General features: G+C 42.2%; 2 protein-coding genes across 4 annotated transcripts; one reads left to right on the forward strand and one right to left on the reverse strand.

Annotated features, from left to right (window-relative positions):
• Positions 1–7,639: 7,639 nt before the first annotated feature.
• Positions 7,640–13,165, forward strand: LOC139534519 (uncharacterized). Of its 3 annotated transcripts, XM_071333707.1 has the most exons (8): positions 7,640–7,945; positions 8,304–8,375; positions 8,496–8,567; positions 10,941–11,155; positions 11,289–11,349; positions 11,432–11,597; positions 11,723–11,920; positions 12,272–13,165. In XM_071333707.1, the coding sequence occupies exons 1-8, from the start codon at positions 7,931–7,933 to the stop codon at positions 12,394–12,396; spliced, it is 924 nt and encodes a 307-aa protein (XP_071189808.1). In that variant the 5' UTR covers positions 7,640–7,930; the 3' UTR covers positions 12,397–13,165. The 3 variants fall into 3 exon arrangements, with proteins under 3 accessions (XP_071189808.1, XP_071189809.1, XP_071189810.1); XM_071333709.1 differs by lacking the exon at positions 7,640–7,945 and having other exon boundaries at positions 10,903–11,155; XM_071333708.1 differs by lacking the exons at positions 8,304–8,375; positions 8,496–8,567 and having other exon boundaries at positions 7,819–7,945.
• Positions 13,166–15,136: 1,971 nt separating this feature from the next.
• On the reverse strand, positions 15,137–20,051 carry LOC139534520 (low density lipoprotein receptor adapter protein 1-like). The gene is made up of 3 exons (XM_071333710.1): positions 19,695–20,051; positions 16,827–17,573; positions 15,137–16,572 (listed from the first exon to the last, which is right to left on the reverse strand). The coding sequence occupies exons 1-3, from the start codon at positions 19,708–19,710 to the stop codon at positions 16,487–16,489; spliced, it is 849 nt and encodes a 282-aa protein (XP_071189811.1). The 5' UTR covers positions 19,711–20,051; the 3' UTR covers positions 15,137–16,486.
• Between the last annotated feature and the right edge of the window lie 1,414 nt (positions 20,052–21,465).

Genomic DNA, 21,465 nt, shown 5'->3' on the forward strand with positions numbered 1-21,465 from the left:
TCATTCCTCTATCGTATCACATGTATTTACTAGATACATATTGTATTTAATCGTCTTGAACGGGAAATATGCACATCCCTAATGAATCAACATGTGTTAGCACACCAAGGTTATTAAAGTAAACTAAAACTAATCGTGAAAAAAATGATTGGGGGGGTAAAGTCGAACAGGGTTTTCAAGCTCCAAATGAAGATTTACTTTATAATGGAAAGGTAGACTCAGTGAGATGACGTTGCCATGAGCAGCGCCACAGATATTGAGTGCGTTTGAGTGGTAAAGCAACCGACTCTAGACGAAAGTCAGAGTGAATTCGGGGGAGGTGCATTTGCGACTGACAACAGTTAGACACTAATGTGGTTTTCCAACAGCAAGGCTCAGATCAACATGGCAGTGTTGCCACTGTTCATAAAATGTTTTCTTTATAAAGTTTGAAATAAACATGTATCCAACCCCCATATCACACACTCACAAACTGAAATCATAATATAAAATTGTGTACACATTTTACAATCAATTAGTGAGAGAGCCTCAAATATCACATGTATTTGTATATATCTACTGTACACATAAATCACAACAAATTGGTTCCTGTTTCAGTCATGTCTTTGGTCACGTTCACGTGGGTCCATCAAAAACACCCTAATGATTGGTTGACAATAAAGCCTCCAACAATGCAGGCGATGGCTGCAGAATGAAGTTGGTGAAGAGCAACTACAGAAACTTGTAGTCAACTGCAGTCAAAACTTCATGACCTTTGATCACACCATTTTTATTTCCAGAATGCAACACACATTGAAAGGCAGTGACCAACGATGGTCACAGACATGACAAAAGTGATCCTCTCGAACGCGCCCATTGACATGCGCATTTATGCAAGATTTTGCTCTCACAGTCACACTGTCTGTCGCCTCAAATTTGTTTCTCAACCTGTGTTCACTTACGTTGTAAACTTTAAGTCATAGGCTAGGTTGTAGCAACCTCATGATGGGCATAGGGAAAATTTGAGTATCATGTTTAACCTCGCACTTCAACGCTCCTGGTTGTTGCTGAAATTGACCCATCTATAATTGACCCATCTCACTGTCTACCTTTAAACCTAACCTTTGACCTGTCCCATCACCTTATGCATTAGCGCCCCACAGTGGAAAGAAGTGACATCCCAAAAAACACAAAAACTGTCTCCTAGCCTCCTACGCTTCTTTCTGTACTATCACTAAAACTGAAACTGAATAATATAAAAACGAATTATAAATGTTTTATAAAACTTAAACTAAATAAAAACTAGCAAAGTGGATTTGAAAACTAACTGAACTAAAATGAATTTCAAATAAAAATCTTAAAACGAAATGTTTTTAAAATACTTAAACTAAATAAAAACGAGTAAAGCAGATCTGAAAACTAACTGAACTAAATCGAATTTAAAAAAAATAATCTTAAAACGACTAGAAATAAAAACTAATATAAAAACACACAACTATAATAACCTTATAGCGCACACTCAGGTTGCTGTGGTACCACAGTAATCCAGGGAGAAGTTGAAAAGGGCCCTGATGCTGTCCGTCTCTTCGGGGACACAGCTGAGGTCAAATATGGTGGTGCAGTTTGGTTGGGTGGGCGGGCAGGATTGTACCTGTCAGTCATTATCATCATCCTGGTAAGCACACTGGAAGTCAAGAGTTGAAGGATCGGTTTTAACAGTGTTTGAATGAGGTCACTTCGGTCATTATTTTCAATAGTATACCACATGTGTGTGTGTGTTACGCAGTAGCTCCCTGACAGGGAAGGTGCAGAGCTGGATAAGGCTGTCCTCCACTCTGTGTGTATGTTCACCACACTCACCTCCAACCTGCATACTCAGTTCCTACAAGGGGATGCAGCGAGCGAGAAAGGGGAGGTTTTCATAATGAAAGCATCCCCTGCATTGACTTAGATGTAAAGAAAAATTATATACGTTTTAAATATATTTATCAAATAACTTTCCCTAATGGTATGTTTAAGCTCTCAAAATACTCAACAAATGCTTATATACTCTATGATTCACAAATTAATTCTTAATTAATCCAACAAAGAGTGTACCAAGATCTGTGGGGCTTTAATGAGATTGAGATTAGGAATCACTTGAATGAATTACAGATTAAAAGACCCACATTAAGGCTGGTTAAGACAAGTTTCCAAAGCCTACATATCGCATGCAATCCAACAGTTGGATGCCCCCTCAAACGTGTAGCGAGGGTATTGTAGGTGAGTTTCATAGCTACAGCCAATAGGTGGCGCCACATCACCATTTTCCTTCGTTTCATATTAACAACATTTGACAAAATATGAAACTCACAAAGTGTGTGTGTGTGTGTGTGCGCCCGCACGCGTGCACCTTAACGTGTTCCCTCAGCTCCAAATGGAACGCTGACCTCTATCATCATGCCCCCTCTCATTGATCACACACTCACTCAGGGCAAACGTCTCCACCCCTATCCTCATGCCCATGTCCCTGAACCGCCCATGGACCAGGGGGTAGAGGACATGGGGGACAGGCCAGAGCAGGTGGGACCCATCCACTGTCGCCTCATCTGGTGGAGTTGAGAGAGGGCGGGATAGATGGAGGAGGAGCGGAGGAAAGAGAGGTAGGGATAAAGGAGATTTTCAAAAGAAGGCATGGCAGATAGGACCCCAGTCAAAACTATCACTTAGACAGAAAACATGGACTGACTAATAGAGCAGGCCGTTGTGGCATCAATGGCAAGGACCTTCCCTTGATGTGGGTACAGGAATGTGGCATTGACCACCTCCAACTCCACCCATTTGTCCTGTTTGTGCATAGATCCTGCTAAGAGGCAAAAAAACAGAGTTACTCCATCTCTAACCGTATACATTAAAGCACACATAAACTGAGCACCATAAACCCCCTACCTACATAGAAGTAACCTCTGACCTTGATGGTGTAGGAGGGATGAGGAGTAGGGGCAGCGGAGGATGATCCTGGAGCCTGAATCAGAGATGTGGTAACCCAGGGCACTGGCCTCCGTCATGTGCCTGGGTCTATACTCCTCCTGCGGTTGGCCTGGTCTGTGAACATCATGTTCCTATCTCCCTCCTCCTCCTTCGACTGCTCAGATTCTAACACAGCTGGGACTGGTCGCTTTATGGACACCTTGGAGACATATTAAAGGAGAGACAGACGGTGTAAGGGAAATTAAAACATTGCTGATTTGAAACACGTAAGTTTGACATGGACGTTTGGCAAAGTTCCACGCTCAGATGGACAGTAATGCTCTCGGGGTGGCAGGTAGCCTAGTGGTTAGAGATTTGGACTTGTAATCGAAAGGTTGCAAGATCGAATCCCCGAGCTGACAAAGTAAAAATATGTAATTCTGCCCCTGAACAAGGCAGTTAACGCACTGTTCCTAGGCCATCATTGTAAATAAGAAAATGTTCTTAACTGACTTGCCTAGTTAAATAAAGGTAATATGATATTATATTGTGGTCTGATGGTACTGTAAGTCACCTCTGTGTAGTTCTCCTCACGGATGAGCTCCTGGCTACACTGGGGAGAGCAGTGGCGCAGGAAGGGGTACCGCTACGTCCCTCCCATCTACCTGCTGGGTCATCAGCCACCACCTTGGACTGAAATCCGAGTCCCCCTGTAGAAACAGACACACAAAGAGATATTATTAAATAAATCAAATGTTATTGGTGGTCAAATACATATATTTGGCAGGTGCAGCGAAATGCTTATGACTAGTATGTCCTGTGTTTTTGTTGTTGCGAAGAGGTATAATTTGTTGCCAGTATTTTTGTAGCCGGTCCTACTAAGGTATGTCTATGACATTTTTACATTTTAGTCATTTAGCAGACGCTCTTATCCAGAGCGACTTACAGTAGAGTGCATACATTTTTTATTACATTTTTACATACTGAGACAAGGATATCCCTACCGGCCAAGAGCAGACGCTCTTATCCAGAGCGACTTACAGTAGAGTGCATACATTTTTTTTTTTTTTTTTTACTGAGACAAGGATATCCCTACCGGCCAAACGCTCCCTAACCCGGACGACGCTATGCCAATTGTGCGTCGCCCCACGGATATGACAAAAGGACTTTTTGATTGTGAAATTGTGGTGACTATTTAACAGTCTAATAGCCTGGAGATAGAAGCTGTTTTTCAGTCTCTTGATCCCAGCTTTGATGCACATGTACTGTCTCTGCCTTCTAGATGGTTGCAGGGTGAACAGGCCATGGTGAGGTCCTTGAGGATCTTCCTGTGACACCGGGTGCTGTAGATGTCTTAGAGGGCAGGCAGTGTGCCCCTGGTGATGCGTTACGCTGCCTAAACCACCCTCTGGAGAACCCTGCGATTGCAGAAGTTGAAATTGCTGTACCAGGCAATTGGTGCATGGTGCATCTGTAGAAGCTTGAGGGTCTTAAGGCCAAGCCGAATTTCTGTAATTGACTGCCAAATAGAGTCAATGACACACAAAAAAACGTACCAAAATATATTTAGTGGGATTCATTGTTGAGTGCAACATCAGTGAATGAGGTGAGTTTAACACCCCAACCTAGTGTACAAAAAGGACTTTATCAATCCAAAGCGATTATATTATCACAAATAAGGAAATTCCAATATGGGTCAACCTAGTCGCCGACGTGGCAGGCTGACCAGACAGGAAGTGGACTCCATGGTGGTCTGAAGACATCAGAGGTTTACAGGAAGTGAACGTCAATATTCACAGTGCTCCTAGCTTACTCTAAGGGGACACAAAATAGTGTTATTTAATTGAATGATGTCTGAACCCATCACCATTTCAACCAATAACATTGCACTTTCACCTTCAACGTCGAATCGGATCATTGGGCAGTGGGAGCCAGACACTCAGACTGGAATGTTCCTTTAACACAGGACAGATGGAAACATTACCATAAACTCATTGACACAACATGTTGTATTTGGTATGAGTCAGTAATTAAAGCAAGGAGGCTGATCAACAGTGGCATGTGTTTCACAGATTGTTTGTTTATGGTGTTTCCATCCGTCTAACCATATGCAACCACAAGAACATGGTGAATGAATAACACTGAGATTCTGTACAGTTTCATCATGTGTTTCCTGTCTGACAGGGTTATTTTCCAATCCTGTCAGATATACAGTACCAATCAAAAGTTTGGACACACCTACTCATTCAAGGGGTTCTCTTTATTTTTACTATTTTCTACATTGTAGAATAATGGTGAAGTCCTCACAACTATGAAATAACACATATGGAATCATGTAGTAACCCAAAAAAGTGTTAAACAAATCAAAATATATTTTAAATTCTTCAAAGTAGCCACCCTTTGCCTTGATGACAGCTTTGCACACTCTTGGCATTCTCAACCAGCTTCATGAGGTTGTCACCTGGAATATATTTCAATTAACAGGTGTGCCTTGTTAAAAGTTAATTTGTGGAATTTCTTTCCTTAATGTGTTTGAACCAATCAGCTATGTTGTGACAAGGTAGGGTTGGTATACAGAAGATAGGCCTATTTGGTAAAAGACCAAGTCCATATTATGGCAAGAACAGCTCAAATAAGCAAAGAGAAACGACAGTCCATCATTACTTTAAGACATGAAGGTCAGTCAATGCGGAAAATGTCAAGAACTTTGAACGTTTTTTCAAGTGCAGTCGGAAAAAACATCAAACGCTATGATGAAACTGGCTCTCATGAGGACCGCCACAGGAAAGGAAGACCCAGAGTTACCTCTGTTACAGAGGATACGTTCATTAGAGTTACCAGACTCAGAAATTGCAGCCCAAATAAATGCTTCACAGAGTTCAAGTAACAGACACATCTGTTCAGAGGAGGCTGTGTGTATCAGGCCTTCATAGTCAAATTGCTGCAAAGAAACCACTACTAAAGGCCACAAATAATAATAAGAGACTTTCTTGACCCAAGAAACACGAGCAATGGACATTAGACCGGTGGAAATCTGTCCTTGAGATTTTTGGTTCCAACCGCCATGTCTTTGTGAGACGCAGAGTAGCTGAACGGATGATCTCCACATGTGTGGTTCCCACCGTGAAGCATGGAGGAGGTGGTGGGATGTGTGTGGGTGCTTTGCTCGTGACACTGTCTATGAAGTATTTAGAATTCAAACCACACTTAACCAGCATGGCTACCACAGCATTCTGCAGCGATACGCCATCACATCTGGTTTGCGGTTAGTGGGACTATGATTTGTTTTTCAACAGGACAATGACCAAAAACACACCTCCAGACTGTGTAAGTGCTATTTGACATAGGAGAGTGATCGAGTGCTGCATCAGATGACCTGGCCTTCACAATCACCCGACCTTAACCCAATTGAGAAGGTTTGGGATGAGTTGGACCGAAGAGTGAAGGAAAAGCAGCCAACAAGTGCTCATCATATGTGGGAACTCCTTCAAGACTGTTGGAAAAGCATTCCAGGTGAAGCTGGTTGAGAGAATGCCAAGAGTGTGCAAAGATGTCATCAAGGCAAGGGTGGCAACTTTGAAGAATCTAAAGTCAAAAATATATTTTGATTTGTAGAACACTTTATTGGTTACTACATGATTCCATGTTATTTCATAGTTTTGATGTCTTCACTATTATTCTACAATGTAGAAAATAGTTGTAAAAAATAAAGAAAAACCCTTGAATGAGTAGGTGTCCAAACTTTTGACTGGTACTATACATGCATAATTTAAGTGCATCTGAGACTCACTTTTATTGTGAATCTTCTATTGGATGTTGTCCTAATAAAATATCTCTGTTTTTGGATTTGTCCACATTTTCGACAGTGTGCGGGTCTTCATCTCTCCTACAAATTTAGAGACAAAGAAAGCACTTGACTGAAGTCTCCTCTACTGATACTAAGAAAGGTTATGCTGTAGATGGCCACCAGGGGTCGACACTATCATATGACATTTTCAGTAAGAGAAGAAGTCGGGTCGTTCATGTATAAGTTAAGTGCGGTAGGTAAGAGCAGCACTGTAAATGTAATCAAATTTAGCAACTGGTACATGAGTATGGGTACTGTTGAGTGTAGCACAGAGTAATAGTATGCGGGGAAAAAGTGAGGAATTAAAATGTATATATTTATGTGGAATAACTATTCTATCACTGTGACCAAATACTAGTAGCTTCACAGTCACTACCATCCACTCTCAAAAACTCACCCCAGCATGTTTTTGGGAGACCAAACTTTTACTTAACAATGTATGGTCATGTCTGGTATAGTGTGAAGGTGAAGTGAAAAATAATTGAATTTCTACTTCCTTCTATTTTTCTATTTTCTTGTGCAATTAGTCAAACTTACAGTTGTATTGCCGTCCATAACTGGCGCCATTTTGACTATTTGTTGACACCTGTTCGCACCTAATTGGTAGAAAGCTGTTTGCTGTCATAGGATCTGCCAATTAACAAGGCACATTGAACAACCGCTATTTAGCTGCCTGGCCCATGATTAAAATATAAAATTTACAAGGAAATATTCAAACCCCATGTATTAATTGGCCCTCATATTTCTGAAATCACTTTAGGCTTAAATGTATGTACGCCTACCCAACAGGTTCACATATTATGTCTAAACACGCATTTATCCTACGTTTCTCTGTAACACGGGAAGATACAGATGATCCCTTGCGTGTGAGACAACACCCGAGAGATGAGATCGAAGAACAAGGGATCTTCCGAAATAATATCTATAATGTAGATTTCTGTTTTAAAAGAAAATGCATTTGGCAGATAATTGTATCGCAGAAAGACGCATAAGATTCTGATGCAGAATACATTAAATTAAGATTAATGAAAAAGAGGGAAGGAATGATGCATTTGCAATTTACTCGTTTTATGTATAGGTGTGACAGCGTACATTAACGCAGTGCAAACGTGCTAAAATACACAGTTCTGGGTTTAGATTTTTACAGACAACAAGATGAGCAGCGGCAGTGTAAGTAACCAACCTAAGGAATCTATTTCTGTTTCGGAAATGAATCATTTGACAATTAAATGTTTCTTGTAGCCTATGTATTCAATCACCCATAGATGAAATATGATCAATGATGTAGTTTTCAAATGCAGTTGTTGATATTATTTGATTTATATTTCCTTTGCATTCATAACCATGCATCTAAATGTCAGTGGATGTATTGTTTGTGCACCATATAGTGGGATACTTGTCAAGGATGCTGAGGTGTTGCTAGGAGATAAGGGGTATTTTATTTTCCATGCACCATACTGAGGTCCTTGCTTTCAGATAAACAACATTTGCTAAAATATGAAATTCACAAAGTGTGTGTGTGTGGCAGAAGCGAGAGAGAGAACAGAGGAAAAAACTGCAGCACTTTCTGACAGACCTGGCCTTATTGGGATCACTGCAGGTTAGTTCTTATAGTTCTAGAACCAGATACATGATAGTTACAGAACACCTAAATAATAATAATTTTAAAGGTCAGAAAACATATATTATCATCAGGATAATCTTGTGTCTCTCCATGTAGGGTTTCCGGTACTTTCAACCTTGGCTGAGGGGGAGAGAGGAGCTACTCCTGACAGTAGTCAATGAAGACCTGGTTAGTGTTGAACTAACTCCACTAATTAACTGCACCTATCTTGTTTTCTCAAACATCCAGAAATCGATGATGAGCCATTCCTTTAAGTCTATATGAGTGGTTCCCAAACTTTATATAGTCCCGTACCCCTTCAAACATTCAACCTCCAGCTGCATACCCCCTCTAGCACCAGGGTCAGCGCACTCTCATATGTTGTTTTTGACATCATTGTAAGCCTGCCACACACACTATACGATACATTTATTAAACATAAGAATGAGTGTGAGTTTTTATCACAACCCGGCTCGTGGGAAGTGACAAAGAGCTCTTATAGGACCAGGGCACAAATAATAATATAATAATAATAAATACATTTGCTTTTTATTTAGCCATCTTACATATAAAACCTTATTTGTTCATCAAAAATTGTGAATAACTCACAACAGGTTAATAAGAAGGGTGTGCTTGAAAGGATGCACATAACTCTGCAATGTTGGGTTGTATTGGAGAGTCTTAAATTATTTTCCACACACAGTCTTTGCCTGTATTTAGTTTTCATGCTAGTGAGGGCCGAGTATCCACTCTCACATACGTACATGGTTGCAAAGGGCATCAGTGTCTTAACAGCGCGATTTGCCAAGGCAAGAAACTCTGAGCGCAGCCCTATCCAGAAATCTGGCAGTGGCTTCTGATAAAATTTTCACAGAACCGCTTTCTTGCAATTTCGATGAGCCTCTCTTGTTCACATATCTGTAAGTGTACTAGAGGCAGGACATGAAAAGGATAACGAATCCAGTTGATTGTGTCATCCGTTTCAGGAAAGTACCAGCGTAATTGCGCACCAAGTTCACTCAGGTGCTTCGCTATATCACATTTTACATTGTCCGTAAGCTTGAGTTCATTTGCACACACAAAATCATACAATGATGGAAAGACCTGTGTGTTGTCCTTGTTAATGCAGACAGAAAAGAGCTCCAACTTCTTAATCATAGCCTCAATTTTGTCCCGCACATTGAATATAGTTGCAGAGAGTCCCTGTAATCCTAGATTCAAATCATTCAGGCGAGGAAAAAACATCACCCAGATAGGCCAGTCGTGTGAGAAACTCGTCATCATGCAAGCGATCAGACAAGTGAAAATTATGGTCAGTAAAGAAAACGTTAAGCTCATCTCTCAATTAAAAAAAAACATATCAATACTTTGCCCCTTGATAACCAGCGCATTTCTGTATGTTGTAAAAGTGTTACATGGTCGCTGCCCATATCATTGCATAATTCAGAAAATACACGAGAGTTCAGCGGCCTTGCTTTAACAAAGTTAACCATTTTCACCGCAGTGTCCAAAACGTCTTTCAAGCTGTCAGGCATTCCCTTGGCAGCAAGAGCCTCTCGGTGGATGCTGTAGTCCATTTGATGTCACAAAGCTGTCCATTGCTTTAAAAATATCCTCTCATGTTGTCCTGGTTTCCAGTGGTTTGCAGAAGAGGATGTCTTCCTTAATTGACCCCCCCATAAACGTAACGGACATATAGCAGAAGCTGTGCCAGGCCCACCACGTCTGTTGACTCTGTAACGCATATAATTAATTTACTTGTATGCGAAGCAGTAATTGTTTCAAAACATCTCCTGCCATGTCACTGATGCGTTGTGAAACAGTGTTGTTTGATGGAGGCATTGTCTGTATAGTTTTTTGGGCCTTTTCCCCCAGCATTGTCTCAGCCACATCCCCGGCAGCAGAAAGAATTAAGTCCTCCACAATAGTATGCGGCTTGCCTGTCCTAGCCACTCGGTAGCTCACTATATAAGATGCTTCTAGCCCCTTCTTATTAATGGTATCTGTTGCTTTTATACATGTCTTAGTACTCGAAAGTTGTCTTAATTCTTGCTCAAAAAACTCCTGTGGCTTATTTTTCAAATGGTCATGTTTTGTTTCTAAATGTCTGCGCAAGAGTGAAGGTTTCCTGCGAGAGAGTAACGGTTAATGTGATTGGATGTTAATTATTTGACATTGTGTTGTTATTTCGACTGAACACTAGATGGTTTAATTTTATTTTTTGGCAGTGAAACGAGGCTACTCAGGCGAGAGAAAAAACTCACCCAAATGTATAGCCCCGTTGGAAAATATAAATGTACTATGAAGAATTATTATTATTAATAATATATATATATTTTTTATGTGACGTACCCCCAACGGCATTTTTTGTTTGGGAATACCTGGTCTATATTACTGTTAATCTTTTATTCCAGGACAGTAGGGAGAAAACATTTTAAAAGAGAGTGAAACATGGAAATTCTACTTTAACTTGACCAATTAGAACACTGATTTCCATTCTCTGTTCCAAAAACTTTTGCTACAGTGTGCTCTACTGAACACGACCCTGGTCTGCCCCCTCAGGGTTGGCGTTCCCCTGGGTTCATGGTGTCGGCAGCGTCCTCCTTCATTAGCAGTTCCTCATCCAGCAGCACCAGTAGCACTTACAGCCTGGCTAGTGACGCCAGCTCCCCCCTGCCCGGGGACCACCAGGTGCCTCATCAAGGCCCTCAGGGGCCACAAAGCATGCCAAGGAAGCAGCAGCACTCATCACAGGGGCCCAACCACCATGCCCACAAGTGAGGGGTTATGTTTTGCGAGTATTGAAGTACACACACAAATACACACATGCAAATATGAAACACACACAACATGCATGGATTCATGCCCACATGCACACACACAGAATCATTGATCTATCTTTTTCCACAGGGGCAGCAGTGAGGCCCATCTCCTACCAGCCTCCCCCAGTGAGAGGGAGATAGCAGTGCCTGTGAGTATAGTCATCATTGCGTTCCATTCACTTTGAGTTGTAAATAAATCTGTTTTATTCTGACCCTCGCTCATCTCTTCAGGAAGTGAATTGCACTCTTTTCCTATTGGCTGGCTACGCCAAGTATGGTCGCCCGTACGCCTGGATAAGGTCCAATCACGAGCGCCTGGTCAACATTGGAGGCACTGATTCGATGGTCAAGGACACGCCCATGAAACTCAAGGCCATCACGGACTGGGGATCACAAGGTTTAGAACGTTTATATTTATGTTTTTCTAGTTTGCACCCCACCATGACAATAATCCATCTGAAACACTGCATCACATACTTGGCTGATCAGCTATCCTCCTTTTCCCTGTTGCTCTTCCTATAGGAATACGGGTATGGGATGTAGTGAGTGAGCTGGTGTGTCTGTGCACCGTTCCATCTCCCTCCAACCCCTTTGCCCTGGACATGCGCTACCTGAAAAGCCTTCCTCTCCCAGAGCGCTTCCTGGTCTCTGGGGCTCTGCTTAACTTTCTGGAAACCTACGCTGTCTATGGCAACCGGGATGAGCTGCACTACAACAAAGGTAAGTCAGAATTAAATAAAACTTCCTGTAAACGTATCTATTTCTGTACCCAGTATCAAATCGTCAAGACTAGAATAGGCCTATGGTGCTGGGGTTTAGTGAACATTTTCAACACAGAATCAAAACATCCAATTATGAATGTGTTGACCTGCAATGCCAAGTGTTTATAAATGGCTTAAGATGCCTGGGCTACATTTGTATTTATTATCCAACCAATAATATTCATGAACATAATTATTATGATGAGTGTTGCTCTAGTCCTATAGTTGCTAGGTGGCACTGTTGGGCTGTATATGTATGGCAAATGGCCTTCCTTTCTTAATCTCCTCACTCTATCTTTCTCTCTCTCAGTCGTAGAAGAGATGAAGTCTCTGAGGCGTCTCCATGTCCAGACTCTGTCTGAGGTCCAAAGAAGACCGGGCAGAAGCACCAGGCCAGCCACTCCCGTTTCAGGAGAGTCCTCAGAGGAAGAGTGACAAGGGTCATATTCTTTAGTGCACAGCACACCGTAGCAAAACGCTTTGCAACGAAAAACAAAAAAAACTAGTTTCTTATAGGGCAAGTCCAGGGGTGCTTTCAGTTGAATATAACATTTGCTATGTTGCGTAACGGTTTGTACTGAACGACACGTTTCCCCAAAACGTTCAACGTTCTTAAACAAGACTTTGAGGTACGTTTGCTCCGATTGGTAATGTATTTTAAGGGCAGCGGTGCATTTTGAACCCACAAGCCAACCCCTCCCCATTATTCAACTGGTCGTTTCTGAACAGCACCGTTTCCTTTTAATTGAATGCTACACAAATTTTTTCCCAACTGAATGCCGCCCAGGTAGTCCCCCCGTTTCAGGATGTTTTCTTCCTTTTGGTGCCCCTGAACACAACCCTGATGTGGTGGTCAGAGTAGACATTGTAGGATGGAAGGAGATTGAGGGGGTACTAGTATATCCCTAAGTCTGTGCATTTTTAATATAGGTAAACATATAGCCATATTGAATGATTATTTCCCCAACAGAGGTGTGATCAATGTGCCAATAACACAATACAAAGGGAACTATTATTTGTCCCCCCTGAAAAATGCTCTCATTCAAATATGCTAGGCCCATAAATAGGGCACATTTGAATGTATGGTACTCCATTTCAATGTGTTAATGTACTGTAATTTCACCTCTGTCCGAGTGACGTAGAGGTAAATGCCAGTTTAAGCAATTATGAAATGGGTCAGAATAAAGTAAAGTATCCTAAGAAATAAGCCTCATGACCTTCAGCTTATCCCATGACCCATGATGAACTTCTGCTCTCCAGCTCCATGATGGAATGTGTTCTTTCGAGTCCGAGATATAACGCCCCTTTAAAAAAAGAAAAAAAATGGCAAATAGCCTTTTTAAATAGATACGCCTCAGATTGTTTTGTCTCATTCATCAAACGCTTGGCACCAGGACTAAAGATACAGTACACACTGTAGTGTGGTACAGGAGTCTTGTTTTGGCCTGAGGTTGGCTGTTTTGATGTTCTGCGTCTTCAGTTGAGGTAGAAAAATACATTTTCAAATATACAAGCACATACAGCATCATTGTATAAAAGTTTATTATTCCATAGAATACATATTTAAATATGTGCACAAAGATGTTTCAAACAAGTGCAACGTAAAACCAGACCTTAAAGCATGCACTTACTCTCCAAAGATGAGGTTGTGCCATTTGCGGTTTGAGATATATCAGAATACATAGTCATTTAAAATAAATGGTTAAACAAACATCCATTGACATAACCTGTCAGGTCAAATAACATTTTAAAACAGAGGCAGATAGCCATCGCTAACATTTTCTTGTTTATTTGTCACTAAAATTGTAAGGTGTAATGTGTGGTGGAAGTTTAGGGGTTGGCCTGAGGATAGGTAGGGACTCAAATGTAGAATAGCCCCTATACCACCCCATTCGTAGACAAACAGTCTCCGGTGTAAACTCTATACAAAACACCAGTCAGCTGTCATGAAACTAAATGATACAATACTGCATACTGTAGTATCACGTCGAGGAATTAAGCTGGGATGTAATGTGACCTTTTCATAATGGTTGCCTGAGTGTAGAGGTCTTTACTGTATGGAATGAGCGGATGTGGCATGGGGAAGTGTGTGAGGCGCGAGAGAGAGCGTGTGTAAGAGAAACAGGTATTTGAGCTTGGGGCCACACTAACACTATGAAACATGCAAAGTCATGAGGTTACAGTAGGTTAGGCCAGACAGAGAGGAGAGGTTGGGGGCGGGGCCAAGGAGGATTTGTGAACTCTAATGTCCCCATCGGAATGCAGGAGCACGACAGAAGTTCCGAACAGTTCAAACCAACGTTCCTGCCCCACAGAGGAACAGAGGTAGCCTAGCGGTTAGAGCGTTGGGCCAGTAAGTGAAAGGTCGCTGGTTTGAATACCTGAGCCGACAAGGTGAAAAATCTGTCGATGTGCCCTTGAACTAGGCACTTTTTTTGCTCCAGGGCCGCTGAACTACAATATCTGACCCGGGGAACACATTTCACTGCACCTATCCGGTATATGTGACAAAAACATTACTACTACTTTGCACACACAGGAAGTGGGGAATGAGGAGGGTCACATGAGTGATTTTTCCAAATAAAATGCTAATAATATACATCTAACTGGTTCATCATTATTTAAAAAAAAACTGTTCTAGCAAACACTAACGCCTGTAAGGGAGGATTTAGTGTGAATAAGTAGGTTGATATCGCATCTATAGTATACATAGCCGTGAGGCTCATTCAAATTCAGAAGATTTGTGAAGACAGAGTTAGCATAGTCTTGGACTAAGATGCACTGTCAATGACCGGCCACATCATCATCATGATGATGGTGACACTTTGCTTCTTGAAAGTCCAATATCTTGAAAACTTGACTGCTGACATGGAAAATATTTCAAACTGTACCAAGTGGACTATTGAAAAAAATTAACTTGTTTTTGATTGGATTTTCCCTTTAACAGTTCCATTTGAATTCCACAGCCCAGCCAGGCAATTTATAAACTTAATCTCTCCTGTAAAATAGTGTTAAGACATTATTTCCCCACACTACTAGGCTAGTATTTGGTTTGCAACAGTTGGGGTTTGTCTAAACATTGCTGCTTGCCTCAGACCTGTGCAACGATGTTACAGGTTATATTTGCGATCTCCACCGTGCCATCAGAGAGAATGAACGTGACAAGACTGACAGCTTCTCTTAGTCAGGAAAATTTATTTATACAGGGTAATAACAATGGATATGTCAAAAGAAATGGCAATAGAAACAAAGGTAAAACAAACTAAAATGCACATAGTTTGCCATCATTTCAGCTGCTTGATGTGATAGTGTCAGCTTTAGTTAGCTAACTACCAAAGGAAAAGTAGCTAGCCTGCATGGCAACCTTTTTTGGATGACCAGCTCATTTGGCTAGCTACTGCATTATTTCAGAACTATCAACTGGCTTTTGCTCAGACTAGATTGTCTGGTGGAAGGATGAAATAAAACAAATTTACTCATTAAAATAACATTGAATGAAAACACATCTTTAAAAAAAAAATTGGTAACCGTTTTATAAAAGCAATCAGGCCCCAGGAATTATCGTGAATAACATCCTCCTAAGGGCTGTTTCCCTGATCCTCCATGTTGGGCCTTAGTCGTGAGTTATTCACATGATAAACCTGGGTTCTCATGTCTTATTTCTTAATTACAGTTCTGCCTATGAACACAGCCTACTGTGTACCTATGACCACCCAGCAGATGTTCTTCTATGGTCGGCTCAAATGAACCCTTTATGCCCCATGAATCCTCACACACACTTTGTAACACCTCTCCCAAGACCAACACGGAGCTCACATTTCAGGGTCAGCTCAAACAAAGTTCCTCCCCCCTTTAAAAAAAAACAAGTGTACAGGCTGATGATCCATAAGCTAACAACAAAAACCTAATTGAAATAAATAAAAAAAACTATAAAAAAAACAACCATCATTGCTATGACTGTAACCAGTTTCAACCATTCCAGCCCATACCCAGTATTGTATTGAGAGAAGATTGTGGTTTGGGGATATCTTTGGTCATATCCTTACCTAGTTAAAAAGGCACACAAGACCATGTGCTCCTTTCTTCGACGCATAACTGGCAGTTTAGAGTCGCAAGGCCACTAGAAAACAAGTGACTTGGAGTGGCGATGGATATTAGCAGTTTAGCATTGAAGCTTTCCAACAGCGAAAGCAAGTCACAAGGCAACAGAGGTGAATGCTGGCAACAGCGTACCATCAACCCAATGCCTTGTTCCCAGGTCTTCCAAGGCAGCTAGTCATTAACTGTCCCGGTTTGTAGGCTAATGTTCAATCCAGTCATGAACTGTACTGTAGACTTACTAAGGCAATGTCCCATTTAAAAGAAAGTCCAGCACTAATCTCCTTCTCTCACCCTTCAGTCCTGTTGAGTCCAGTAGTGGTGGGTTCTTTCAATCCCTCGTCTCTTCCCTTCCCTCCCTCCCTACGTGCTGTAACTAGTCTCTGTGGGTGTCATCAGTTTAGTGTCATGCTGGGGATCAGTTGTCTCAGTGCCAGATGTCTGAGGTGGATCTCTTCCTGATCATGGCACTCAGTGGACTGCGAGACAGGGACCTCCTCTTCTTCCAACGGACTGCAAACCGACACAGGAGAGAGAGAGGGAGTTAAATGTGCTGGCTGGGCTTGGTTTTAATCACATACAACTCTCAAGAAAAAGACAGTGAAATGTGCAAATACAGGTACATACACATTCATGCGTTAACTGAAGACTATCAATTGATCCCTTTGAAAGTTTCCCCTACTGATAGGCAATCACCTTACCGCCTGCCTAAAAATGTTGTTTTCAATTGAATATTTCAGTGTGTCAGGTGCTCAGGCCATGTTCACCTCGTCTTAAGCTAGCTGTTAGCATGGAGTTTTTGGAGGTAGTAGGGGTGGTGGGCATATCCTCTCCCTCCTTCACCCCAACCTTTTCTGGGGTCAGTGTGCCGGTACTTCCGCCGTCCCCCTGCCAGTCGCTCAGTGCCCTCTGGAAGGAGTGTGCCAGACAGGCCGTCATGTCACGTGCCCGCTCTGCCCGGCTGCACCAGAACACCCGGCACTGCAGCTGTTGCCCACGCTGCTTACATATGTACAGAAACACGTTGGGTCTGGTGGCGTCGGCCGCGCAGTAGGCTATGTCCTGGAGGTACGTCTTCGTGAGCTGGCGTCCTGTGCTGAGCTCTTTGACTTCGACATAGCGTGGACGAACAACCAACGCGTGGTCTTTGCTCAGCTTCTTTCCATTTGCGGCCCCTTCGAGCAGACGGGCTATGGCATCCTGGGCCTGCTCTCGATCCAGGGAGAAGATTTTCTCAGTGCCCAGGTAGTGGACCTTGAATAGCGGATCGCCGTGGGAGAGGGACTCTGTGCGGTCGCGGCAGAAACGGCGGCGTAACGCAGCTGGGGATTTCTTGAGGGTCTCCATCAGGTGGAAGGTATTGAGAGACATAGTGGATAGGAGGGTGGGTTTTGAAGGGGTCAAGGGGGGGTTAGTGGTAGATGTGGCACAGGTGTCGTGGTCTTCAGTCCTTTTCCTAGTTGTATTTCCCACTTTCTCTTTGAGTCGGGTGCAGTTGGAGTCAACGTTTTGATCTGGAATACAGAGAAAGACAAAAAAATTGCAGCCTAGTTAAATACATTACCACACAAATCAGACACATGAATTGCCAACACCATAACATAGGTTATGTGGTATATGGACACACGGCTCATGAGAGATTTTACTAAAAATAAATATATATATATTTTTTTTGTTGAGAGGTGAACTATACTTTTAAGCGTATTATGCAGAGTGGACACGTGTCAGTAGTTAAAGGGGACTGTTAGGACACAATGAACTGGGTTGTGGAAAAACAACCTAAGAGCCAGCCCAGGATCAGGTGCAGCAATAAAACAGTCTGAGGCAATATTCACTCACTAGATTCAGTACAGAACCATCAAATATTTAACAGTTACTGTGCCTCATCTTAATAAACCCAGCTCAACCTAGCTGCTGAGCTGGAAAAACAGCAAATCAAATGACAGTCCAGTGGAGGTGTATCCCCCCCCCCCTTCCCCATATTAACACCAAGGCTGTCATAGGCTTACCCTTCACCTCTAGCGCATGATCTGTAGGCTTAGAAGACAAAACATTTTGTTTTTTACATTACAAATGTTACATTACAAGTGATTTGATGTGTACTTACTGCAATTCATGGCATTGACTTGACCGGACTTGTGTTACAACTAGACACTACATAAGAGCCAATGTGACCCAAACAATGGACTGTCTAACGGAGGTTAAGCATCACCAGCTGGACATAACTCTCCCATTGTCTTAAGAATGTCCCGAAAACACCACTCTCCTCTTGGCACATTGTGTGAGATGTACGGCCCCAGCCATTGTTAGGCACTTCCCCTCCCCTTTCTCTTTTCTCTGCCATTCTCTCCATATCCTACAGCCTCCCTCAGATGTTGCTTTGACTGCGAACCGCCGACTGTTCCAAGATGATGGCCATTGTTAGGCAAGCCCACTTCTCAGGAAACAGCTTCGCTTTCTACCCCGCCACACATAATATTTATCCTAAAAAAAATGGCATGCTTTGGTGAGATGGCATGCTTTGGTGAGATCAAGAGACCTAGACATCAGAAATAGTGTTATCACACACAAATACAGACCTCTTCTCACCCCACCCCAGGCTACAAGTTAAGTAATCTTCCACAGTCAATATGTTCAGTTCTTTTGGCATGTCTACAAACTGGTAGATAGCAGATACAGGTGAATATGTACACATACAGTAACGCCGATCGTAACTATGTTCAGAATGTGGCCAGACTGCATTTTTCTGCACAGTGCTTTTTAATAGGATCAAGAATGTCCATTAGTAAATAGAGCAATGTGACAAATCCCAGAGGATATTAACTGATGTACTGTACTGCCCTAGTGGCAGACAGTAAGGTCTGTGTGTCTGTGCAGACTGGGAAATATGGAGTGGTTGAAATGCCATTATGCACTGAGGACATAAGCGGTTTTTCCCTTAGTAGAGTGTCTTTACTAGATGGCCCCGATTATGAGCCATGGAAAAGTCAGCAGCACATTGACGTTCCAATGACTCCACAATTTCGTAAACCCACAATTTCAAACACATTCAATATGCGCCAAATGACACTTGATTTATTGGTAAATGCATGTACTTTGGAAATTCACAAAAATAGCCAACTGCGTCGAACGTCAAATAATTTTCATTCTGAAAAATAATAGTAATAGTCACATGAAATTGGTTTGTCAGTTTCCCTTCTCATGACTCCAATTACATTACAGTGGAGACTGTTACTGAATCTAGTTGATAGGTAATCGACGTGTTGGGCTGTTCCCCGGACTCCGTGTGTAGGGATTTGTACAATGCTTAAACAAGGCTATTGAACTTGGTGTCTTGTCTTTAATCTTTTATCCAACATATCATACTGAAACAGAGACCACGTCCCATCATTTTGCCTTGAGTGAGTCTAAACGCAAATATGCCTCGCACGCTATATGGTTTTGGAAACATTTGACGTACCTTTCATGTGAGCGAGATACACACACGATTATTTACGTTTCTAAACGTTTAAACATAGTGTCGGGATTGTAGATCACATGGAGCCAGCTGTGGTCCGTACCATCAACTGAAATCCCAAAACGGGCTGAAAACCCCTCGAGTTCAGTAGAGTGAGGGAAAAAAGTATGCATCTTACCTGGCTTCAGTTTCATGCAAATGATGTCCTGTGGCGCTTCAAAGAGTGCCCGTCTTCACAACTGATTGGATGCAAATGAACGGTCTCTGCTTCAGCACGGTTGTTTTCTCAATTATTGGAATACTTATATAAGATCAACCAAAATGCGCGTCTCGTTTAAAAACATCCCAATTCTGACCCAAAGCTTCGCTTAGCATTGCCTGCTCAAGATTCACGATACATTCCAATAATGTATTTTATGGACTAAAACTAGAAAAGAACGTGGCACAATTTAGGATATTATGACTGTTCGGGACTAAAAACTCGTGCTTCCCTCGTCGGCTTGTGTGATACTCATCCGCTCAACTTTAATGTGGTGACGCCTTCTCGAGCTGAGCTTATGAACAGCGTGGGCGCGCCTCCGGCCTACTATGCAAGTGGACGAGCATTTGCGTCTGTGAGGGGGTTTTGAGTGTGTGAGTAAAAGGTGGGAGAAATGTGTGTGTGTGTGTGTGTGTGTGTGTGTGTGTGTGTGTGTGTGACTGTTAGTGAAAGGCGCACAGGGGGATAAGGGGAAAACTATAGGGCTTTGAGCATAGAAAGAGGAGAAAATACAAAGCCAAGACAAATAGTACCTGGAGGCGACGTTAGGCCTTACTATAGGGGAATGCTGGTATAGCCTATATACATAAATGCACACATAACTAAAGATGCATTGACTTGATAAAGAGGACAAGGAAAGATAACAACTCAGTCACTGTGTGTCATAAACAAATAGAAAGTAAATGACTGATAACATAATTATAGACACATTCATTGTAACATTATATAAATTAGGCCATTAGCCTAGCTCTTTCAATTAAAACAAATACACAATTGTTTTTTGTTGACAATACAGTGTCTCAGACAATAAACTGCGGTAGCCTAGGTCTATAGCCATAGCAACATCTGAAAACCACTACTGCCCATCAGTACATTGCATCATTTATAGCCTCTTGCTAATGAGGGTTATTAACCCTAGTTTGTATGTTCTTTTTTATATTTTTATGTTGGGGGCATTCGAGCTGAGGTGATGGAAAACGCTATATGGTTCCATGTGTGTGTGTGTGTGTGTGTGTGTGTGTGTGTGTGTGTGTGTGTGTTTCAGAGAGGAACAGTGCGCCCCTGTTTAATCTGGGTTTGGCCCAGCAGGAACTGTTAAGGTTTGGAAGTCACACCCACCAAAGTACCTTACAGTACACAGTGGAACTATTATTAGGCACCGATGACGCTATGAACCATCTACCATACCCACCCACCCACTAAACTAACATGATTTCAGCTCTACCAATGAAATAGAGCAGAACTGGCTAGGATGTGAATTGTCACGCAACTTGGGTCAAGATCTGTTTCTTGCTTTGCTCTTAGGAACAGGGCACCATTGAAAGTAGTCATTTCTGGGGTGGCGTTAAGTGTGGAGGTGGAGCAATTGAAGTTGAAAATTCATGGTGTTTGTGACGCCTGCCATTTGGTGCGACGCAGGCCTGGTGGGGAGCATGGTGAAACAGAGGAGTCACTGTCAGTCCTTTTGAGTTTTGAGTCAGAGTCTCTAGCCAAACAAAGTCATGTTAGGATATATCAGTTATCATGTTAGAGCTTTTGTGCCGAATCTACTGCAGTGTTTCAGGTGCAACATTTATGGTCATGTCACAGCAGTGTGTAGGAGGGAGACTCCAAGATGTGGGAAGTGTGCAGGAGGACATGGGACAGAGGATTGTGTTGTTCCCGTGTATAAAGTTGTGTGTGTCAACAG

Source organism: Salvelinus alpinus, chromosome 11, assembly GCF_045679555.1.
Source record: "Salvelinus alpinus chromosome 11, SLU_Salpinus.1, whole genome shotgun sequence".
Lineage (NCBI taxonomy): Eukaryota > Metazoa > Chordata > Actinopteri > Salmoniformes > Salmonidae > Salvelinus > Salvelinus alpinus.

Coding starts and splice junctions, on each gene's coding strand:
- LOC139534520 (XM_071333710.1), bottom strand. Junction 16,573..16,826: donor AACAGCTAGCTTAAGACGAG/GTGAACATGGCC, acceptor GTCGGTTTGCAG/TCCGTTGGAAGAAGAGGAGG.
- LOC139534519 (XM_071333707.1), top strand. Junction 8,568..10,940: donor CAGTAGTCAATGAAGACCTG/GTTAGTGTTGAA, acceptor CTGCCCCCTCAG/GGTTGGCGTTCCCCTGGGTT. Junction 11,921..12,271: donor TGAGCTGCACTACAACAAAG/GTAAGTCAGAAT, acceptor TCTCTCTCTCAG/TCGTAGAAGAGATGAAGTCT.